Source organism: Chelonoidis abingdonii, chromosome 9, assembly GCF_003597395.2.
Source record: "Chelonoidis abingdonii isolate Lonesome George chromosome 9, CheloAbing_2.0, whole genome shotgun sequence".
Classification (NCBI taxonomy): Eukaryota; Metazoa; Chordata; order Testudines; family Testudinidae; genus Chelonoidis; species Chelonoidis abingdonii.
In genome coordinates, this window is record NC_133777.1 from 86,368,309 (window position 1) to 86,390,396 (window position 22,088).

The following is a 22,088-nucleotide window of genomic DNA, read 5'->3' on the forward strand; positions in this document are numbered from 1 at the left end:
TGCAGACGCTCCTCGCCATAGGAGCAATAGAGGAGGTACCACAAGACGAGAAGGGCAAAGGGTTTTACTCCCGTTACTTTCTGATCCCCAAGTCGAAAGGAGGCCTTAGGCCTATCTAGACCTGCAAGGCCTCAACAAGTTCATGATAAAGTTGAAGTTCCGCATGGTCTCCCTGGGGACCATTATCCCATCCTTGGATCCTGGAGACTGGTATGCTGCCCTCGATATGAAGGACGCATACTTTCACGTCACCATATTTCCTCCACACAGGAGGTATCTTCGCTTTGTAGCCAACCACCAGCACTTCCAATTCACGGTCCTCCCCTTTGGCCTCTCCATGGCTCCAAGGGTGTTTACAAAGTGTATGGCCATAGTCGCTGCACAGCTCCGCCAACATCGGATACACATATTCCCGTATCTGGACGACTGGCTCATCAGAGGGACCTCCGAGACACAGGTCAGGCAATACGTAGGCATTATCAGGGACCTATTCACACATCTAGGCCTGATGCTCAATACGGAGAAATCCACACTGGTCCCCACACAAAGGCTAGACTTCCTAGGACCTACCCTGGACTCCAATCTAGCCAAGGCCTATCTACCCCAGCCACGATTCCAGGCAATGGCGACGATCATTCGAGGTCTGCAGAACTTCCCGACGACCTCGGCTCACACCTGTCTCGATCTCCTAGGTCACATGGCTGCCTGTACTTATGTGACCAAATATGCCAGGCTCTGCCTCCGACCCCTCCAAATGTGGCTCAATTCGGTCTACCGTCCGGGCAGGGACCAAATAGACGCAATAGTTACCATTCCCCTGAACACCCTACGGTCCCTTGACTGGTGGCTAACCCTCACCCTGGTATGTGCAGGGTTACTGTTCCATCTGCCACAACCCTCACTGTCCCTGACGACGGATGCGTCATCTCTCGGATGGGGGGCTCACCTCAGACACCTTCGTACCTAGGGTCTTTGGTCATCGCAGGAGCTGGCGCTTCACATAAATGTCCGAGAGCTGGGAGCGGTCCGCCTGGCATGCCAGACATTCCAGCAGCATCTACACAGCCGTTGTGTCTCAGTGTTTACAGACAACACAACGGCCATGTATTATATCAGCAAACAGGGAGGGACTCGATCTTCCCCCCTATGTCAGGAGACCATCCGACTCTGGGACTTCTGCATAGCCCACTCAATAGACCTGGTAGCATCCTTTCTCCCAGGGGTTTGGAACACTCTGGCGGATCAGCTGAGCAGATTCTTCCTCTGTCACGAATGGTCAATAAGACCAGATGTTGTTCATTCGATCTTCCAGAAGTGGGGCTTTCCCCACATAGACCTGTTCGCCTCTCGCATGAACAGGAAATGCCAAGCGTTCTGCTCCTTCCAGGGTCTTTCACCGGGATCGATCTTGGATGCATTCCTCATGTCGTGGAAGCACCGCCTGCTCTATGCCTTCCCACCATTCCTGCTGGTTCACAAGGTCCTGATAAAACTCCACAGGGACAGAGCGCACCTAATCATGATTGCGCCAGCGTGGCCCAGACAGCACTGGTACACCACACTGCTCAATCTGTCCATAGCCAGCCCAATTACCCTGCCACTCCACCCAGACCTCATAACGCAGGATCATGGCAGTCTTCGCCACCCGGACCTGCAAGCCCTTCACCTCACAGCATGGCTCCTGCATGGTTGGAGTTACGCTGCTCCGCTCCGGTACAACATATACTCCAGAGTAGCAGAAAGCCTTCCACTCGGTCAACATATCTGGCCAAGTGGAAACGTTTCTCCTGCTGGTGTGAAACGCAGAATGCTACTCCCTCTGAGGTCTCGATCTCCACTATCTTGGACTACCTCTGGTCCCTTAAGCAGCAGGGCCTGGCGATATCTTCTTTGAGGGTGCACTTGGCAGCCATCTCCACATTCCATCTGGGAGAGAGTGGCCACTCCGTGTTTTCCCACCCTTTAGTTACTAGATTTCTCAAGGGCCTGGAGCGCCTCTACCCCCAAGTACGCCGCCCTGCCCCTACCTGGGACATCAACCTAGTCCTAAACAGGCTTATGCTTCCACCATTCAAGCCTTTGGCAACTTGCTCACTGCTATACCTGTCCTGGAAGACAGTTTTTCTAGTAGCCATTACATTGGCCAGACGGGTCTCCGAACTTCGAGCGCTTACGGTGGACTCATCGTATACTGTCTTTCACATGGACAAGGTACAGTTGCGACCACATCCGGCGTTCCTCCCTAAAGTGATGTCGGCCTTCCATACCAATCAGGACATCTTCCTTCCGGTCTTCTTCCCGAAGCCTCACTCATCTTGACGGGAACAGCAGTTACACTCCTTAGATGTCCGTAGGGCGCTCGCTTTTTATATCGATCAGACGAAGCCCTTCCGAAAATCCCCCCAACTCTTCGTTGCAGTGGCTGACCAGATAAAAGGCCTACCTGTCTCCTCCCAGAGGATCTCCTCTTGGGTGACGGCGTGCATACGCACGTGCTATGACCTGGCTCATGTTTCCTCGGGCCATCTCACTGCACATTCTACCAGAGCTCAGGCTTCATCAGCTGTCTTCCTGGCCCATGTTCCAATCCAGGAGATATGTTGCTCAGCTACCTGATCCTCGGTCCACACCTTTGCTTCGCACTATGCTCTGGTCCAACAGTCTAGAGATGATGCAGCCTTTGGTTCAGCGGTTTTGCACTCTGCCACATCTCACTCCGACCCCTCTGCCTAGGTAAGGCTTGGGAATCACCTAACTGGAATGTATATGAGCAATCACTCGAAGAAGAAAAGACGGTTACTCACCTGTTGTAACTGTTGTTCTTCGAGATGTGTTGCTCATATCCATTCCAAACCCACCCTCCTTCCCCATCGTTGGAGTAGCTGGCAAGAAGGAACTGAAGGGTGACTGGGTCGGCTGGGGTATATATCCAGTGCCATAGTGGCGCTGCTCCAGGGGGCGCCCAGCCAACCCACCAAGTGTTGCTAGGGTAAAAAGTCTTCCGACGAACGGGCACGCAGCGCGTGCACACCTAACTGGAATGAATATGAGCAACACGTCTCGAAGAACAACAGTTACAAAGGTGAGTAACCGTCTTTTCAGCTATTGTTTGTGTGGATGCAGTTGTTGCACACTACTTTTTACATGCTTCCAGTGGCTATACAGGTTATCAATTACTGACCTATCAGTTTGCCTTTGTGGCCTCCCTGCTCTGATGTCAAGTTTCCAGGACTATACCGCCTCCTTTCAGAAGCTGATACAGAACCAGATTTTGCCCATTTGCTCCTGGACTCCAGTACATCATTTTTTTGCAGTGTGACCACCATAGCACTCCAGAAGCCCCACAATATGCCCTCATGCAGCTGCTTGGAGCTGGGCTGAGACCCTGGATCTCATTGCCATCTGGGGAGAAGTGGCAGTTCAGGAAGCGCTTGTGGCTAGGATAAAAACCTTTTCGTGTACATTGCAAAGTTGATGTTTGCAAGGGGTCATGACCAGGATGCCAAGCAGTGCCAGATAAAGAGCAAGCAGCTCAGGAGAAAGTACATTACAGCATGGGAAAAAAGAAGGCAATATGGCAGGGATTGTGACCTGTGCATTTTTTGATGAACTAGATAGGATTCTACACAATTCTAGTCCATCCTGTACAGACACCATTTGGGACCTACTGCCTGCACCTCACTCCACCCCCGAAGAAGACTGACCAGACCCATCAGAGGATGAGCAGGAGGACGCCAGAGAGGAGTTGTCTCCTGAGAGCCAGGATCTTTTTGGGACTCAGGACCCTCATGCCAGCTAGCTGCAGTCCCACCCTCCTGCAATGGGCTACGATTCCTGCCCTGCATTGGCTGAATCCAAGGCCCAGACAGAAACCCATTCGGGACTGAAAAGACACATTCCCTGGAGGGAACTTCAGCATGTAATTCTGCGATCTGGTATAGTGCCACATTGCTGTCCGCAGCCATAGTAGGGAGATGTGAGCTAGGAGCCCTTCCGAGTATCCAGCCCCTGCCTGCCTTGGCTCATGCTGCCCATTGCCCCCTCACCCTCCAAAGTGTTTCCTAAATGGTGGCTGCTCCACCAGGCAATCAGCCTCTGTGACATGCTAATGCCATGACTATTGACCATTTTCAGGCCCATGGCATGGAGGCCACTTGCCCGTCTATCTGCCTGTCCCCCTTTCCTCTTCCCTTATCTAGCTTCAGTACTGAAGCCATCCCCCTCCTTCTGCCCTAAACATGGCCACTAGATTGGTGAAGCATAGTCTCTATACCGCCTTCCCTCCCTCAACAGATTTGAATAATGAAAGCATTCATTTCTGCAGAAATCAAGTTTACTGAGACAGTTTTTACAGTAAAAGGAGTTTGGTGAGTGCTCATAGTTTACATGAGGCATAAATAAGAACATATGAAAGGTCATATTGAGTCAGACCAATGGTCCGTCTGGGCCATTAACCTGTCTCTAACAGTGGCCACTGCCAGATGCTTCACAGGGAATGAACAGGGCAATTCTGAGTTATCCATCCCTTGTTATCCAGTCCCATCTTCTGGCAGTTGGAGATTTAGGGACACCCAGAGCATGGGGTTTCATCCCTGACCATCCTGGTTAATAGCCACTGATGAACCTGTTCTCCATGAACTTTTATAACTGGGTTCAAAAAAGCATTAGATACTTTTTGTCCTTCACAACATCCCCTGGCAATGAATTCCACAGGTTGACTGTCCACTGTGTGAAGAAATACTTCCTTTTGTTTGTGTAATCTGCTGCCTACTAAATTAATTGGGTGACCCCTAGTCCTTGTTATGTGAAGGGGTAAATAAATAACACTTCCTTATTCACTTTCTCCAGACCAGTCATGATTTTATAGACCTCTCGCATATTCCCCTTTAGTTATCTCTTGTCTAAGATGAACACTCCTGGTATTTTTAATCTCTCCTTATATGGATGCTGTTCCATACCACTAATAATAATTTGTTGCCCTTCTCTGTACTAATATCTTTTTAGAGATAAGGCTACCAGAAGTGCACATAGCATTCAAAGTGGGGGCATATCATGGATTTATATAGTAGCACTAATATTTTCAGTTTTATTATCTATCCTTTTTCCTAATGGCTCCTAACATTCTTTTCACTTTTTTGACTGTTGCTCTACACTGAGTGGATGTTTTAAGGGAACTATCCACAATAATGACTCCAAGATCTTTCTTAAGTGGTAACAACTAATTTAGATCCCATCATTTTGTATATATAGTTAGGATTATGTTTTCAAATGTGCATTACTTTGCATTTATCAATGCATATTATTGTTGAATTTCATCTGCCACTTTCTTGCCTGGTCATCTGATTTAGTGAGAGCCCTTTGCAACTCTTCACAATCTGCTTTGGACTTAACTATCTCAAGTAATTTTCTATCACCTGCAAGTTTTGCAGCCTCAGTGTTTACCCCTTTTTCCAGATCATCTATGAATATGTTGAACAGCATTGGTCCCAGTACAGATCCTTGGGGTACCCTCTCTCCATTGTGAAAACTGACCTTCTATTCCTACCCTTTATTTCCTATCTTACTGATCCGTGAGAGGACCTTCCCCCTCATCCCAGGACTGCTTAGTTTGCTAAAGAGCCCTTGATGTGGTACCTTGTCAAAGGCTTTCTGAAAGTCAAAGTACACTAGATCTAATGGATCACCCTTGCCCACATTCTTGCTGACTCCATCAGAGAATTCTAATAGATGGCTGAGGCATGATTTCCCATTACAAAAGCCTTGTTGACACTTTCCCAATGTATCGTATTTATCTATGTGTCTGATAATTCTATTCTTTACTGTAGCTTCAACCAATTTGCCTGGTACTGAAGTTAGGCTTACCAGCCTGTAATTGCCAGGATAGCCTCTGGAGCTTTTTTAAAAAATAGCTGTTACAATATCTGTCTTTTGCAGAAGCTGATTTAAGTGATGTGTTGTATACCATAGTTCTGCAATTGTCTTTACCAGGCATGCCAACTGCTTCCTGCTGAGGAACAAATGCCCTGTTATATGCATTCTAACTGATGATCATTGTATGGCTCTATTTATTGTTCTGTCTTCCGTGGAGATATAGCAGAACTTGAGACTGAGAAATTGTTCAATATAGTTTTGCATGTTGTAGGGAATGGATGCTTGCCCTTGCCCCAGGTATAGCTTTCAAGCTCCTTCCACTCCTGCCGCATTTCTAGGGGAACCATCCTAGTGAATAACTTTGCAGCATGTCTCAATGGTCTGTTCTTTACTTTTTTTAATATGAGCATTCTCTGCCTCCTAGTCAGGCATTCTCTGCCTCCGCCCCAGTGTAACATCCTAGAGAATCAGCACAGCATAATGGAAGTGTAGGGAGGATTACTAGCCAGCTCATGCCTGAAGCCTCCCATAACTCCCCTTTTAACCTTACCAACATCACAGAAGTGCCTCCAGCACACAAACAAAACATGCTCTGAGGAGCTACCTGCAATATTCCCTATGCCTCGTTGTCCAGACTTCTCTGGTAGATTATGGAAATAAAAAAAACTGTACCATGAAAGCTGAGCCCTTTTATGCACCATCTGTTTTTCATTCCCCCACTCTCCACATAACTTATGTGAGACAGCTTTGCCTTCTCTGTGGCCAGGAACCTGGCCTGGTTCATGCCCAAAGGGATCTTTGTGGGGCCCAGCTGTGCTTGAGAGGCCATGCCTGGCATGTATCTGGGAATGCCTCGTGGGGCGAGGTCTGGGGGCACCTGCTTATTCTGTTCAGTTGTACATTTGACTTTCCTTTTTAATTCATAAAGGTCTCTGCTTAGCACAGATTCTGGATGGGACACACTGAGGGTACAGTTCCTTTACTCTGAATCTTTTGTTCCTGTGGGGGGAGAACAGTCTTAGGCACTTCACTTCTCCCGAATACATTCTGAGGAGCTCGGCCTATATTGTGCTACTGCGTTCTGTTCTATGGCTTTGTGCTTTACTGACTCTGAGAATGTCCTGGTCACTTGTTTAGAAGAGCCCTATCTCTTCCCCCAGCTATCTCTAGTAGGACCAGTCCATGCACAACTCAGAGAGCAGAGTTTCTCTAGGCAAAATGAGGCAGGAGGGAAGGGAGTGCCTCCTGTGTATAAGAATGGGGCTGTAGAAGTGTGAGAGCATTGCAGGGTATCAGGAAGGGAGACTGTTAGTGGGCATGAGTGCGAGAGAGGCGGAGAGCAGGTGTAAAGAGGGGTCTGGAGGACTCTGTCAGGTGCTGCAGATGTAAGGAGTGTCAGGAGACGTGTCAAGTAGGAGCAGGTGTCTGGGGTTCAGGCAGACGGATAAGTGTGAGGGGTCTGTCAGGCAGGGATAGCTGTAAGCATGCAAAGTCTAAGGCTCCTTAGAAGAGACTATTAACTGAGATGATCTGTTTTTATTTCCTCAGAGCTCTTGTCTATGCCAGCCGTAAAACGATTTTCTGTGTCGTTTGCAAAGCATCCGACTAATGGTACGTTTGCTTCCTTGATTTGACGTTTTTCTCACGCTTCTAACCTCATCCTCACATTCCGTTCTTTCTGCATGTTGTTCTGTGTTCCCCTCCCTTCAGCCTTCTCATGTTCCTCTGTGCGTTTGTGTATCTGGTGTCCAGCTGTTCCACCGTTTTCCCTGTTGTCTCACTGTGACTAACCTGCTCACTTTGTGTTACTGTCTGTGAGGGGCCCAGGCCTGGGCAGGCTGTTAGAAGCCTGGCAGCCTGTGTATCCCAGAGGTGTTTGCACCTCGACTGACCAACCGAATGTGAGCAAACGAGAATTGGATCCTTTAGCAGCCTCAAGTTCTGTGCTGGCATCAGCGTCTTCCCCGTGCTCACTCTCCATCTCACTGATGGTGTGGGATGCATAATCGTGCAAACCCTGCAATACAATCTGCCTTGACAGTCTGCATCCTGAGAGCAGCAGTGACTGGCTCCTTAGTCTGCTGTATATGGGGGTGGAGGAAGAGCAAGGGCAGCTCTGGGGTTAGATGGTGTTAAGTGAGGCAAAGTCTGCCTCCACCTGGTGGCCATGGAAAATGCAATCTATGGAGGTGAGAGTAAGGGGATAAAACAGCAGGAATCCCTAGCATTTCCTCTAGCCAAGCTGCCCCTCAGCACAGTGGCCTTGATAGCTCTGGTTCTCTCCTGGTCTCCCACTTGCACGGTCGCTTGTAATGCTGGTCCCTCTCGTGTCCACCCCCTACCTCTCTTCATCCCCCACCCAATGTGATTGCATTAGTACGGCTGGTCTCACCTTTTCACATGCACCCTACCCCAAGCATGGTGTCGCTGGAGAATTCACTTTTTATCACATACAAACAAATATGGTCCCGAAGGAAGGTCGTGGAATGTTCACTGACATTCAGAGGGGCAGCGCTTTTCTCCTCTGCTGTGGGAAATCTTCCCCATTGAACCCATGAAATTCAGAGACTGGACTCCGTATTTGTTCCCCTCTTCTTAGCCAGGAGGGAGGGCAGCTGCAGTGCTATCTGCTTTGCTTTCCCCACCCTAACAGCAAGGAATAGAGGGAGAGTGGCTCTGCTCCTCGTGTGCTCAAACTCCCCTGCTCTGTGTAGTTCCTAACCTGATGCTGATTCTGTGCATCTTTAGATGTTTTGAAGACAATTGGTGCTCCTGGTCTAACTGTCAAATGGTTCACAACTATTTTCTCTCTAAGCCTTAAACAGAAATGTTCAGAAAAAGTTTGTTTTACAGCTAACATTCCTCCCCATTCCTCATGGATAGGGAGTGGCTGGGACTAGAGCAGGTTATCAGTATAAGTTCTTCTCTCTTAGATGGGTTAGGCTGTCTCCTCTCAACCTGAATGCTGGTGCTCTGTAAACACTCTGATCTGGAAGACGAGTCTAAGATCAGAAAAGAACCATCATAAAGCACAAAGCTATGGTCTGGCTAGTTTCTGAAGGGTGTGTCTGCACAGCCAAAGCTCTGCATGGGCTAGCCTGCATGTGCTGGCTGGATTTGCGCTGGCTCAGGTTACAAGAGCCAGGAAGACAGGGCAGCGTGGGCTTCAGCATGGATAGTTCAAGCCTGACACAGTCCCTGAGTAATGCTCAGCTCACTAGTGCACTCTGAACACTGCACTGTGCTGTCTTCGCTACTGTTATCCACACTAGTGGGATTCATGGTAGCTCAGGTAGCTTAGCCTGTGTACAGCTTCTGGTGCATAGACATACTGAGTCTCCAAGCAGGTCAGACCATGGGAGAAATTGCCGGGTGGACTTGGTCTCATTCTGTGCAAAGGGAGCAGCTGCATGGCTCATTCCAGTATCTTTCTGAAAATAGTTTGGTAAGCATGTATGGCATGTGTCACTCTGACGTGCAGGCCAAGCTTTTCCTTTGTCGAGCAGCCTTCCATAGGCCACCCCCCCTCCCCTTTGTAACAGCAACCTGATGCCCATAGAGAGATTATAGAGGGAAATAGGGCACCCACAGTGCATGTTGGGGAAAAAAAATGCACAGAGCATAGGGCTCTTTAATCCGTCAGACAGAAACAACATGAGATCCAATAGCTGGGAGCTGGAGCCAGACAGATTTGTAGAAAACATTCTACAAATACATTAGAAGCAAGAGGAAGACCAAAGACAGAATAGGCCCATTATTCAATGAGGGGGGAAAGACAGTAACAGAAAATGTGGAAATGGCTTAGGAAATGTGGAGGTGCTTAATGACTTCTTTGTTTCGGTTTTCACCAAGAAGGTTGGTGGCAATGGGATGTCTAAAATAGCGAATGCCAGTGAAAATGAGGTAGGATCAGAGTCTAAAATAGGGAAAGGACAAGTCAAAAATTACTTAGACAAGTTAGATGTCTTCAAATCACCAGAGCCTGATGAAATGCATCCCAGAATGCTCAAGGAGCTGATTGAGGAGATATCTGAGCCATTAGCAATTATCTTTGAAAAGTCAGGGAAGATGGGAGAGATTCCAGAAAACTGGAAAAGTTCAAATAAAGTGCCCATCTATAAAAAGGGAAATAAAAACAACCCAGGGAATTACTGACCAGTCAGCTTAATTTCTACACCTGGAAAGATAATGGAGCAAATAATTTAGCAATCAATTTGCAAACACCGAGAATATAATAAGGTGATAAATAACAATCAGCATGGATTTGTCAAGAACAAATAGTGTCAAACCAACTTGATAGCTTTCTTTGACAGGGTAACAAGCCTTCTGGATGGGGGGAAACAGTACATGTGGTATATCTTGACTTTAGTAAGGCTTTTGATACTGTCTTGCATGACCTTCTGATAAACAAACTAGGAAAATACAATCTAGATGGAGCTACTATAAGGTGGGTGCATAACTGGTTGGAAAATCATTCCCAGAGAGTAGTTATCAGTGGTGCACAGTCATGCTGGAAGGGCATAACAAGTGGGGTCCTGCAGGGATTGGTTCTGAGTCCGGTTCTGTGCACAGAATCATAGAATATCAGAGTTGGAAGGGACCTCAGGAGGTCATCTAGTCCAACCCCCTGCTCAAAGTAGGACCAGTTCCCCAACTAAATCATCCCAGCCAGGGCTTTGTCAAACCTGACCTTAAAAACCTCTAAGGAAGGAGATTCCACCACCTCCCTTGGTAACCCATTCCAGTGCTTCACCACCCTCCTAGTGAAAAAGTTTTTCTAATATATCCAACCTAAACCTTCCCCACTGCAACTCGAGACCATTACTCCTTGTTCAGTTGTCTGGTACCACTGAGAACAGTCTAGATCCATCCTCTTTGGAACCCCCTTTCAGGTAGTTGAAAGCAGCTATCAAATCCCCCCTCATTCTTCTCTTCTGCAACTAAGCAATCCCAGTTCCCTCAGCCTCTCGCTCATAAATTCAGTGGATCTGCCCCGTAATCATTTTTTTGTGCCCTCCCTTCTTGTAGTGTGGAGCCCAAAACTGGACACAGTACTCCAGATGTGGCCTCACTGATGCCGAATAGAGGGAATGATCACATCCCTCGATCTGCTGGCAATGCTTCTACTTATACAGCCCAAAATGCTATTAGCCCTCTTGGCAACAAGGGCACACTGTTGGCTTATATCCAGCTTCTCATCCACTGTAACCTCTAGGTCCTTTCCTGCAGAACTGCTTTCTAGCCACTCGGTACCTATTCTGTAGAAGTGCATGGGATTCCTCCATCCTAAGTGCAGGACTCTGCACTTGTTGTTGTTGTTGAACCTTTTGTTCAATATCTTTATCAATGATTTAGATAATGGCATAGAAAGTACACTTACAGAGTTTGTGGATGACACCAAGCTGGGAGGGGTTGCAAGTGCCTTGGAGGATAGGATTAAAATTCAAAATTATCTGGACAAACTGGAGAATGGGTCTGAAGTAAATAGGATGAAATTCAGTAAGGACAGGGGGGATTGGACTAGATGACCTCCTGAGGTCCCTTCCAGCCTGATATTCTATTCTATGATTCTATGGCTAATGCAAAGTAGTCCACTTATGAAGGAACAATCAGTTGCACACATACAGAATGGGAAATGGCTGCCTAGGAAGGAGTGATGTGGAAAGGGATCTGGGGATTATATGAGTCAACAGTGTAACGCTGTTGCAAAAAAAGCAAACATCATTCTGGGATGTATTGGCAGGAGAGTTGTAAGCAAGACAGAAGAAGTAATTCTTCTGCTCTACTCTGTGCTAATTGGGCTTCAACTGGAGTGTCGAGTTCTGGGCCCCACATTTCAGGAAAGATGTGGACAAATTGGAGAAAGGCCAGAGAAGAGCAACAAAAATGATTAAAGGTCTAGAAAACATGACCTATGAGGGAAGATTGGAAAAAATTGGGTTTGTTTAATCTGGAGAAAAGAAGACTGAGAGGCAACATAAGTTTTCAGGTACATAAAAGGTTGTTACAAGGAGGAAGGAGGAAAATTGTTCTTAATCTCTGAGGATAGGACAAAAAGCAATGGGCTTAAATTGCAGCAAGGGAGGGTTAGGTTGGACATTAAGAAAAACTTCCTAACTGCCAGAGTGGTTAAGCACTTGAGTAAATTGCCTTGAGTAAATTGCCTGGAGGTGTCAGAGCAGGTTGAACAAACACCTGTCAGGGATGGTCTAGATAATACTTAGTCCTGCCTTGAGTGCAGGGGACTGGACTAGATGACCTCTCAAGGTCCCTTCCAGTTCTGTCATTCTATGAAATGCAGACTAGAAATCAGGTGCACGTTTTAACAGTGAGGGTAATTAACCACTGGAACAAGGAACAACTTACCTAGGGACACGATGTATTCCCTGTCTAAATCCAGACTGAATGTCTCATTCAAAAAGATCTGCTGTAGCTCGACCACAAGCGATGGGCTTGATGCAGGAACCACTGGGTGAAATTCTGTGCCCTGTGCCAGAGACTGGACTGGATAATCATAATAGACCCTTCTGGCCTTAAAATCTGTGACTCCAGGGGTATCTGGGCTACAATATCATGAGTCCCACAGTGCGTAAAGGGAAGGAATTTAGTCGTCTTTCCACAGTGCCCTGAGGATGACAATACAATTCTATGGAGTGGGGCGATACGTTTCCCAGTGTTTCTTGGCACTGTTATCTTCTTGGGGGCTGTAAATAACTTGTGCCCCTCTGCATTTTCAGAACCTCCAGGTGATCTGTTCTCAGCTAATTTCTCAGCCTCCCTGCTGGCTATTTTCCAGCCTTGCTATGCTCTCCAAGCTCTACATTTTTCTTCCCCATAGGCAGTGCTCAGGATTCTGGCACCAAAGGCTGAATCTGAATTTCTTGGTTCAGTATGAGAAGGGCCAGGCCTGGGACTACCTTTCTTGTTTTGTAGCCCAGCCTGGATCTTAATTACACACAGGCTAAAAATGTGTTCCTGGGGTTTGTTCATTTTAGAAAAACTAAAATCTTGGAAAGAAACAACCTAAATGTAAATGAGCTCTTCAGTGGAATTCTACCCTGGGGGCTGAAGGTGCAGCATATTGTGTGGTGAGGAGAGGGCTTTTCCTACTCTCTAGCCTTGGGGCTGGGGGTTCAGCACATGGCCTTTTCCCCACCTGTCTCCATTTTCTCATTTCTCAGCTACTCTCTCTCTCTTTCTCTCTCTCTCTCGCCTTCTGTGGTTCCCTTCTCTAGATGTGCTTGAACACCACCGTGTTGTCCCGCTGCTGTGCCGTTTTCCCTCTGACTATGCCATGAGACAGAACATCTCCTTGGATGCCACTCTGGCCCACCACCTACATCAGTGTTCCTACCACCTGCGTCTCTTCAGGAGCTGGCTGATCTCAGGCCAGGATGACTTGGAGTGCCTCTACGGTACTGCACACTGCAGCTGCCTCAAGCCCATGCTCTTATAGCTGAGCGTGGGAGAGCTGCCTGCTTGAGAATGCAATGTATGCTGTGCTTTCTAAACCAGGGAAAGCATTTCCCTCTCTGCCTCTCTGAGGGCCTTGGGTTGGTGCTGCAGTGAGGCATGTGGGTGGTTGCATCAGGGCAGTTTTGAAGCCTGAGGAAGGTACTTTCCATTTAGGGCTAATAACTTTTCTGTGTAGCTGTAACTTTGTGGTCTTCATCCTTGGAAATTGCACAGTGCCTTCTTCCTCTAGTCAGAGTAGGTACTTATGCTTCTTTTGTGGAGCAATGGCCAATGTGGATTGGGGTGCTTTCATCTGTCTGAGACACTGCTCCAGCAGCTTGATGGTCTGCTGACATAACACTCTCTCTACTCCATGCCTAATCCCCAGAGAAGTGTAATCCTCATGTCCCTTCAGTTTAATAAAGGAGCTGAGGGGATGACTGCTGTGTGGAGAAGGGTGAAGAATCAGGAGCCATAGTATAAGAATGACTGAGCAGCCTGAAACCCCTGAAATTAACCTGTTGCTTCTAAGAGTAGCGCGCCTATAGGTGCTCAGTGTCAGGATGTGCATGGTCCTGTGCACTCTGGATTGGAGACTTTTTGTCAACTGTGTCTGCAGGTTTGTTCCCGTGCCCTAGGCACCTTCATGCTCCAGTACGAGGGCATGCGGGGGGGTGGATCTGCTGCCACTCCCGATTCCTTCTCAGTCACTTGCAGTTTGAAACAGAGCATCACAGTGTCTGCTAGCTGGCCTCAAGGCTGGCTACTCCTCTTGTGAAAATTTTCTTTTTCTTAATTTTCTTCTCTTTATTTTTGTTTAGCACAGTTTGTTCTTTTTAATAGGTTCCCCTCCCTTGCTCTTTTTTGCCCAGTTCAGGCCTTTGATCCATGGCCTTAAGTATGGGTTAAGCCCAGGCCCCTGGGCTTCAAACCCTGCCAGACCTGCCATAGATCTTTCTCCCACAACAATGGATATTTAAGCTGCCTCGGGGAGTCTCACATCCCTTCCAAATGTCAGATCTGCTCAGGGTTTAAGAGTAGATCTAAGAAATTGAGAGAACAGGTTCAAACTCCTGTTAATGGAGCATTTGCTGAGACCCACAGGATTTGAGTCATCTCCCTATATGTCAGACCCTCAGAGAGCTCCGGTGACAGTCTCTTCTGTGACAGTAAGCAAAGACTTGGGGGGCCCTTCAGAACCAGCTAAACAGTTGAAGAAGAGAAGGCCCCCATTCCCAGAATAGGAGAAAAGAAAGGGAAAGTCAGCCTCTCAATCTGGGTCTCAAGAGATGATGTCCCATTATGGGTACTTCTGAGGCTCCCATCCCCTTCGGAACTGAGACCACAGTGCTGGCTAAGGTGACTATGCTGCATACCAAGAAACTGTCTGGTAAATTACCTGAAGAGGTACTTACATTGCCACTGGACTCTGTGCCTCCGAGATGTAAGCATTCCAGAGCTAAGCCAAAACCATTGTTTGTACTGCCTCTAGCAACCAGACATAAAGGATGTGCCAATCGTACTTTGGTACCATCTCGGTACCACCAGATGTTCTGACTCCCAGTGTTTCCTACCTGAGGTTCCCAGCACCATCCAGTCTTTTGACCCATGTGGACCTTTGGATCCTGGAGTACACTGAATCACCTCTGCTGAGGGGTATTGAAAGACACTCCCCACTGGTGTACAGTCTCATCTGCTGGAGTCTACGTTTCCTTCGCTACTGTCTTCAACCGTGTCTCATCCTCCAGTGCCATCACAGCCTCCAGTCCTTCTTTGTGGGTACACAGGCATACTTCTCTCTGTTACTGACTCGACACTGTCTGGTACCTTCATATCAACAGCTTCCAGTATTGATGCAATTACAGGCCCCTTTTTGGGCCCTGATACTGACTCGACTACCAGTACCAACACTATTTGCCTCTCCAATTGACGCAGAAGATGACACATCCGAATTTGAAGTGTCATAAAGGGTTCCTCTTTTCAACCTCCTTCACTCAGAGTACCTCCTGATGATGAAATTCCTATCCAGGCAATACCTCTGGCAAGGACAGCAGTGGGATCCTGTCCCTTATACCCACCACGGTGGGCTTATTGGAGCACTGGAGCCCCTTATGGTGACCAGTTCTACAGGGTCCCATCTCGTAGGAGTGCAGCTGCCACCCTTGGGTACTTCTGCACAGCAGGATCTTACAGGGAAGCAAGAACAATCTATTGAAGAAGTATCAGAGGGGCAGCTGTGTTAGTCTGGACTGTAAAAAGCGACAAAGAGTCCTGTGGCACCTTATAGACTAACAGAAGTATTAGAGCATAAGCTTTCACATTTGACGAAGTGAGTATTCACCCACGAAAGCTTATGCTCCAGTACTTCTGTTAGTCTATAAGGTACCACAGGACTCTGTCGCTTTATATGGAAGAAGAAACTTTGCCTTGCCACACATCCTTCTGCTCCCCGACAAGGCTCATGCCTCCCTCGCCATCTTATGCTGTCAGTTTCAAGAAGTTCAGAATCTTACAAATCATATAGTGGAGACTCTACATATTCCATTGGAGGACATACAGGGAACCTCAAATACTCCTTCATGGATGTCCTTCACACATTTCCTCAGGGCAAAATTGCCTTTCCCACTAATGATGCTCCTCTGGCCCCTGCATGTTCTGTGTGGCAAATCCCAGCTACTATACTGCCCACATAAAAGCAGACAGACAAAAAGTGCTACCTCTCTCCCAAAGGATCAGAATATTTCTTTTCCCATCCTACACTCAACTCCCTGGTTGTGGCGGCAGTCAACAAATGGAACAGACAACATTTGTTCCATTCTACATCATGTGATAAAGAACAAAAAAGACTGGACCTTCGAGGTATGAAAAAGCTACACTTCAGCCACGCTCCAGTTCAGAGCAGCCAGTTACCAAGCCCTGATACCAAAACAGTTTCATGAACTCTTCCCAGTTTTCATCTTTTTATTGCCCACTTGTTACAGGATCAGAGGAAACAACTTCAAGCCCTTATAACAGCCTCACTAGAAGCCACTGACATAGCTGCTCATTCCCTAGCTACAGAAATAGTCATGCACAGAGCTTCTTGGCTGCAGTGCTCTGGTCTGCGCTGGGAGGTACAAAATACTGTCAAACCTTCCCTTTGAGGACCCATGTTGTTCAGCGATGCTGTGGATGGCTCCGTTCACTCTAAGGACTCTGGCCATACTACAGTATCTGGTCATCTATACACCTATGGCAAAGAGAAAGTACAATAGGTTGCCGATGACTCAGTGGTCAAACCCAGTCCACTGCCAGCCCACAAGAATTGCTGAGCCCCCCCCCCCCCCCGGAAGAAGCTCAAGTTCTCTGAGAGGACAGTCCCCTGCTGTGATCTCCCAGTTGGCAACATCTTCAAAACAACCATTTTGACCTGGTGGTCTTGGATCATGAACGCTCTCTCGTGCTCTGGATTTTACATTGCATGTATCCCCCCCTCCACCCCTAGGCTATGGGGACCGTCTCCCCCATTTCCTTCCTTTTTCCCTTTGTGAACAATTGGCTCCTGAAAGGTCAGTCATTCCTCGAAGCACAGACTGCAACCAGCAAGGCCCTGTCTCTATTTCAGACACTGGTCCTCCACTTCACTCTCACATGCACCCCATGAATAGACTTTGTGGGAGCTACTCTGGATTCTTCCACTGCCAAAATATACTTGCCCAGAGACAGATTCAGCACTTGTCTTGACAATACAACAGAGCCAGCAAAGCACAGCAAGAGCTTGTCTACAATGTCTGGGCCACACGGCAGCCTGTGCATTTGTGATACTTGGTAAGACTGTGCTCCTGTGTCTTCAGGCCTGGCTCAGAACCATTTACATCCGCAACAAACACCGCTTATCCAAGCCAGTGCCTGTACCCTGGAGGGACCGCTAGTCTCTAAATTGGTGGAAGGATCTGCAGAACACGTGCACAGGGATTCAGTTCTTACAGCCCTCTCCACAAGAATCATCACTACAGATGCCTCTCTGATAGAAGGGGGTGCATGCTTTCAAAACCCTCACAGCCAGGACAAGTAGTCCCCTCGAGGCAATCCTCCTTATTGATGTATTAGAACTCTGAGTGGCTGATGATGTTCGCCAGCACTTCCTTCCACGCATCAGGGGGCCTGTCAATCAGCATGCTTCTCTGTGGACCAGCACTAATGTATTATATTGATCGATAAGGAGGAGCAAGATCCTGCTCCTTATGCTCTGAATCCATAAAACTGTGAATCTGGTGCATATCAATGGTTTATCTTCCAGGACTACTGAACACAGTAGACATTTCAGCATCGAACACGAGTGGGAACTGAACAATCAGGTATTTCAAGAGATCTCTCTTACCTGGGGCCATTCACAAACAGAGCTCCTTGCAGCTCTATCCAATGCAAAGTGCAGGCAGTTCTGCTTGAGGGAAGGGCACAGGCACAACTCAATGGGAGATGCCCTAATTTGCTGTCCTCACGCAGTGCTGTTTGTTTATCCTCCTGATTCCTCTACTACTCAAGGGTCTGAACAAATCAAAACAAGAAAAATTAGTAGTCATTTTCATAGCACTGCCATAGCTGAGAGAGGTGTGGTTCTCAGAGTTTGTTTCAATACCTGCAACTGCATCTCCACCTTCCCCTGACAGCGAATCTTCTCACCCAAGAGTTGGACTTTATAACCCCCTGAACCTCTCAGCTCTTCACCTCCAGGAGTGGCTACCAGATGGCTCTCTGGTATAGAATGATTTTGCTCCCCAGAGGTACAAACAGTACTACTTCACAGCAAAAAACCTACAGTGAGAAAAACTTATCTGCAGAAGTGGAAATGCTTCTAGAGTTGGTGCAGTCATCAATCTGTATTTCCTCTTGACTCTCGTCTAACACATGTTCTCAATTACCTCTTCAATTTAAAAACTACAGGATTATCTGAGTTCAAATAGAGTTCACCTAGCTGCTGTTGCAGCCTTTCGCTCCCCCACTGAGGGACTTTCAATCTTCACCTACTCAATCATGATGAGGTTTCTGAAAGGCCTCTTCAACCTCTTCCCTCCAGTTAAAGAACGAACTCCACCATGGGACCTCAGCCTAGTCCTCAGTGCGCTGAGGAAATCCTCATTTGAACCTATGGTAAACTGTTCCCTCTTCCATCCTCTTAAAACCTCATTGCTTATAGCCATCACTTTGGCCAGGAGGCTAGGGGAGTGTGGAGCCTTGATGGCTGACCTGCTGTGCACTGTGTTCAGTTGTGCCAAGGTGACGCTATGTCCATATCCTCACTTCCTTCCTAAGATATCCTCAGAATTCCACATCAACCAACAGAGTCACCTACCGGTGATTTTATCCCAAGCGTTTTACGCTGGGCATAAGAAAAGGTCTTGCCTTTTCCAAGATAGGACTGGGTCTTGGACAAGGCTACACTGAGACTTCTTATCTCAATTGCAGAACGCATGAAAGGACGGGTGATTTCCATTCAGACTGTCCAAATGGGTTGCGGGATGCATCTTAACCTGCAATGAAGGTTAAGCAGTTTGCTCCCCTTCGAGAGTTATGGCTCACTGCAGCAGGGCTCAATCTTCCTCTGTTGCCCTGCTGAGAAACATACCTATCCCAGCAGAGCAGCTACCTGGTCTTTGATACACATGTTCTCCCAGTACTATGCTCTTGTCACTGTTTCCATAGCTGATGCGGCTTTCGGTGACCCTGTTTTATGATCTTGACAGAATCCATCTCCTCAGCACCCTCCTCCATGTTGGCGGTGCTGTTCAGAAGTACCCTTAGGGACACTACTTGAAGGAGAGGTTACTTACCTTGTGCAGTAACCGGAGTGCTTCAAGATGTGTGTCCCTATTTGGTGCTCCGTTACCCATCTGCCTCGGTATCTCTTGGTGAACTTTTGCCATTGAAAAGGAACTGGAGTGAAAGCAAATTTGCCCCTCCCTATATGCCCTCATACTAGAGCACGAGGGTGTCTAAGGCATAGCCACGGACCCATGGACACAGTTGACAAAAAAAATCTCTGGTCCAGAGTGCACAGGTGTGCACACATCCTGGCATAGAGCACCCGCAGAGACACAGACATCTCGAAGAACTCTAGATACTGTACAAGGTAAGTATCCTCTCCTTTGGAAATGCATGGAAAGTGAAATGCTTGAGGGAGGTACGCTGCTTTTCAGAGAGGCCAGATTAATGTAGGACTGAAGAGCTGCTTGTGTGTGTGCATTGCATGGCAAATGTTTCATTTATGGGAATTGGTCCCTGCTTGTCAGGGAGTGGGCAGGGAATTTCAGCATCAGATCTAAATGATATGATAGCTTCCTGTTCCTCTGGGTGTTTCTCATCTTCAGGAGTGTGGAAATCTTGGGGTAGTGCATGCGGCTGGTTTAAAGTGAGTAGGAGGGGATATCCTTTTGTATGCAAGGAAATTATCCAATTGGCGCTGGCCAGCCCAGATATTCTTACACCATAAAACCTGCTGGTGCATGTGGTTTGCTGAACTGCGTGTATTGTGTTGCATCGATCAGGTTTTCCTTTCTGAATTGAAGGAGGAAGGGGACAGGTGCAGAAGGGTTGGCTTTTCACACTGTGAAGAAACAGATCCCAGGTTCTGAAGATGCGGAAGGAGGGGAATTTCTGCAGACCAATCTGTTTTTTTTCTCAATGTGGTCCTTGTCATCCATTAAGTGATGAGAAGATGGCTGTTGCTGTGCAGATGTGATTAGAATTATCCTTGGTCTCCTAGCAACAAAGACTAAAAAGAGGCAAGATCACTTCAAGAGAAGAGGGGGTTGGACAAACCAGGCTGCTCTGAAGCCAGAGCAGAGAGCTGTCCCTGCTGGAGATCTTGCCGATCTCTTTCCTGTGTCTACTAGAGATCAAACGAAAACCAAGCTTTGTCCCCTGATAGCCCAACCATTGTAGCTAGATGTTTTGAGAGATCATGGAGCATGTTTATAGTTCAAGCACGAGAGGTGTGTGTCTAACACTAAGGAAATTAAAAACCAAAATAGTTCAGTGTTATAGTTCTGAGTTGTAAAGAGAGAGCTAGTGATTTAAAACCCACTTAATTAGAACGTTATAGTTAGAGACAAGAAGGAAAAAAAATTGACAGGAGAAAGAAGATTGCAGTCCAAACACTGAAGTATCCAAGTCTTAGCTAAAAACTTACTTTTTAACAAAATAAAATATTGGCATGGATGGAACAGAATTTCTTATGGAAGTTGTGACAGGGATAATGCCTTCAATGACTTAAAAATTTCTGCTCTCAAATGTCATGACAATCATCTGCATGAGTTCTCATTAAAGATTCAAATATAAAAAACAAGTTTGAAATTTTTACAGCAGGTTGTGTCTGATATGAGTGGTCAAAGCAAATGTTAGAACAAGATTCAAAAAGTGAACATATGCGACTCTTTTAAAGACAGTTCTGAACTGTCCTCCAACTAACTTCAAACTTAAATCATTGGGGAAAGACGACACAGGAGAAACTTTATGCAGAAAGGAGTTGTTCTTCAAGGGTTTTTGCATTTTCCAGGCCTGGCCACAAACTGAGATAAGGTCACTGAGTGTTACCCACTCAAACGGATTGATTTATATTTCAGAAGCCAGTTTAGTTAAATTGGTGCAAAGGGGATGGTGCCCTGGCACCTCACACCTTCTGGAAAATCATCTTCATCAGTATTACCCAAGAACCGTTGCACTGGGAACACAATACTGCTACCCCTCAGGGAAGTTCAATCTTTAATATTTCTGGATGGATGAAGTTGATACAAGACCCTCTCTTACATTTGATACAGCCTCACGTACAGAATTCCCTGCCCTCTTTGAAACCTGGAGATAAAAGGTATAGTGCCCAAAATCTGTAGCATTTTAATTTTGTTCTCCAGTTTCTGAATGTTTGCAGGGCACTTGCTCCACTATTTCCAGCCTTTCTTTGCCGTTCTGAAAGCTAGAAATGTTTTTTAAAAGAGTTTTAAGCTGGAATTCTTCTGCAGTCTCTTGATCATATGAGATGAGACATTAAGGAAAACACCATCCATCATGTATCAGAGGGGTAGCCATGTTAGTCTGGTTCTGTAAAAGCAGCAAAGAATCTTGTGGCACCTTATAGACTAACAGACGTTTTGGAGCATGAGCTTTCGTGGGTGAATACCCACTTCGTCGGATGCATGTGACATGGGACATGTGACTCAGGATTCTTTGCTGCTTTTACCATCCATCATGAGACCCTCTGATGTGTTTGAGCCTCAGCTGTGTTCAGCAGGGCCGCCCAGAGGGTGGGGCAATTTGTCCCGAGCCCCATAGGGGCCCCGTGAGCCCTGGCCTGGCAGTGGTCCAGGTCTTCGGTGACATTTCGGCGGCGGGGGGCCCTTCAGTGCTGCCGAAGACGCGGAGCGACTGAAGAGCCCCCCGCCGCCGAAATGCCGCCAAAGATGTGGACCGCCGCTGGGTGAGTACAAGCGCCTCAGCTCCCCAGCTTTGCCCAAGGCTCCCTGAATCCTCTGGGTAGCCCTGGTGCTCAGTTATATTTCTCAGGCTTTACCATCTGTGGCTTAGTTGAAGACTGAGGGCTTACTATTTAAAGGACATGGACATTTTAGTGCCAAAATGAATCAGGTGTGAGAGAAACTGAAGACCACTTGGGCTACAGTGCTCTCTGCGTTTATCTCAGCCTACTACCACCAGCGAGAAGGCTCACCGGCTTTGCTGTCAGCTACCACAGACAGTTACTGCATCATCTCTACTTGTGATCTGGAGTGGGT

The 22,088-nt window shown here is 47.2% G+C and overlaps 1 protein-coding gene across 18 annotated transcripts in view; it reads left to right on the forward strand.

Moving 5' to 3' along the window:
• PPIP5K1 (diphosphoinositol pentakisphosphate kinase 1) overlaps positions 1-22,088 on the forward strand; it is a 222,927-nt gene that overhangs the window by 96,145 nt on the left and 104,694 nt on the right. For 12 of the 18 annotated variants that reach the window (XM_032768637.2, XM_032768645.2, XM_075069777.1 and 9 more), the window contains 2 exons: positions 7,420-7,482; positions 13,107-13,286. The exons of 3 other annotated variants lie outside the window; for them this stretch is intronic. In XM_032768637.2, the coding sequence (XP_032624528.1) occupies positions 7,420-7,482; positions 13,107-13,286 (243 nt within the window). The remainder of the gene's footprint in view (positions 1-7,419; positions 7,483-13,106; positions 13,287-22,088) is intronic. 3 more of the 18 variants (XM_032768634.2, XM_075069776.1, XM_075069774.1) reach the window with 1 other exon arrangement.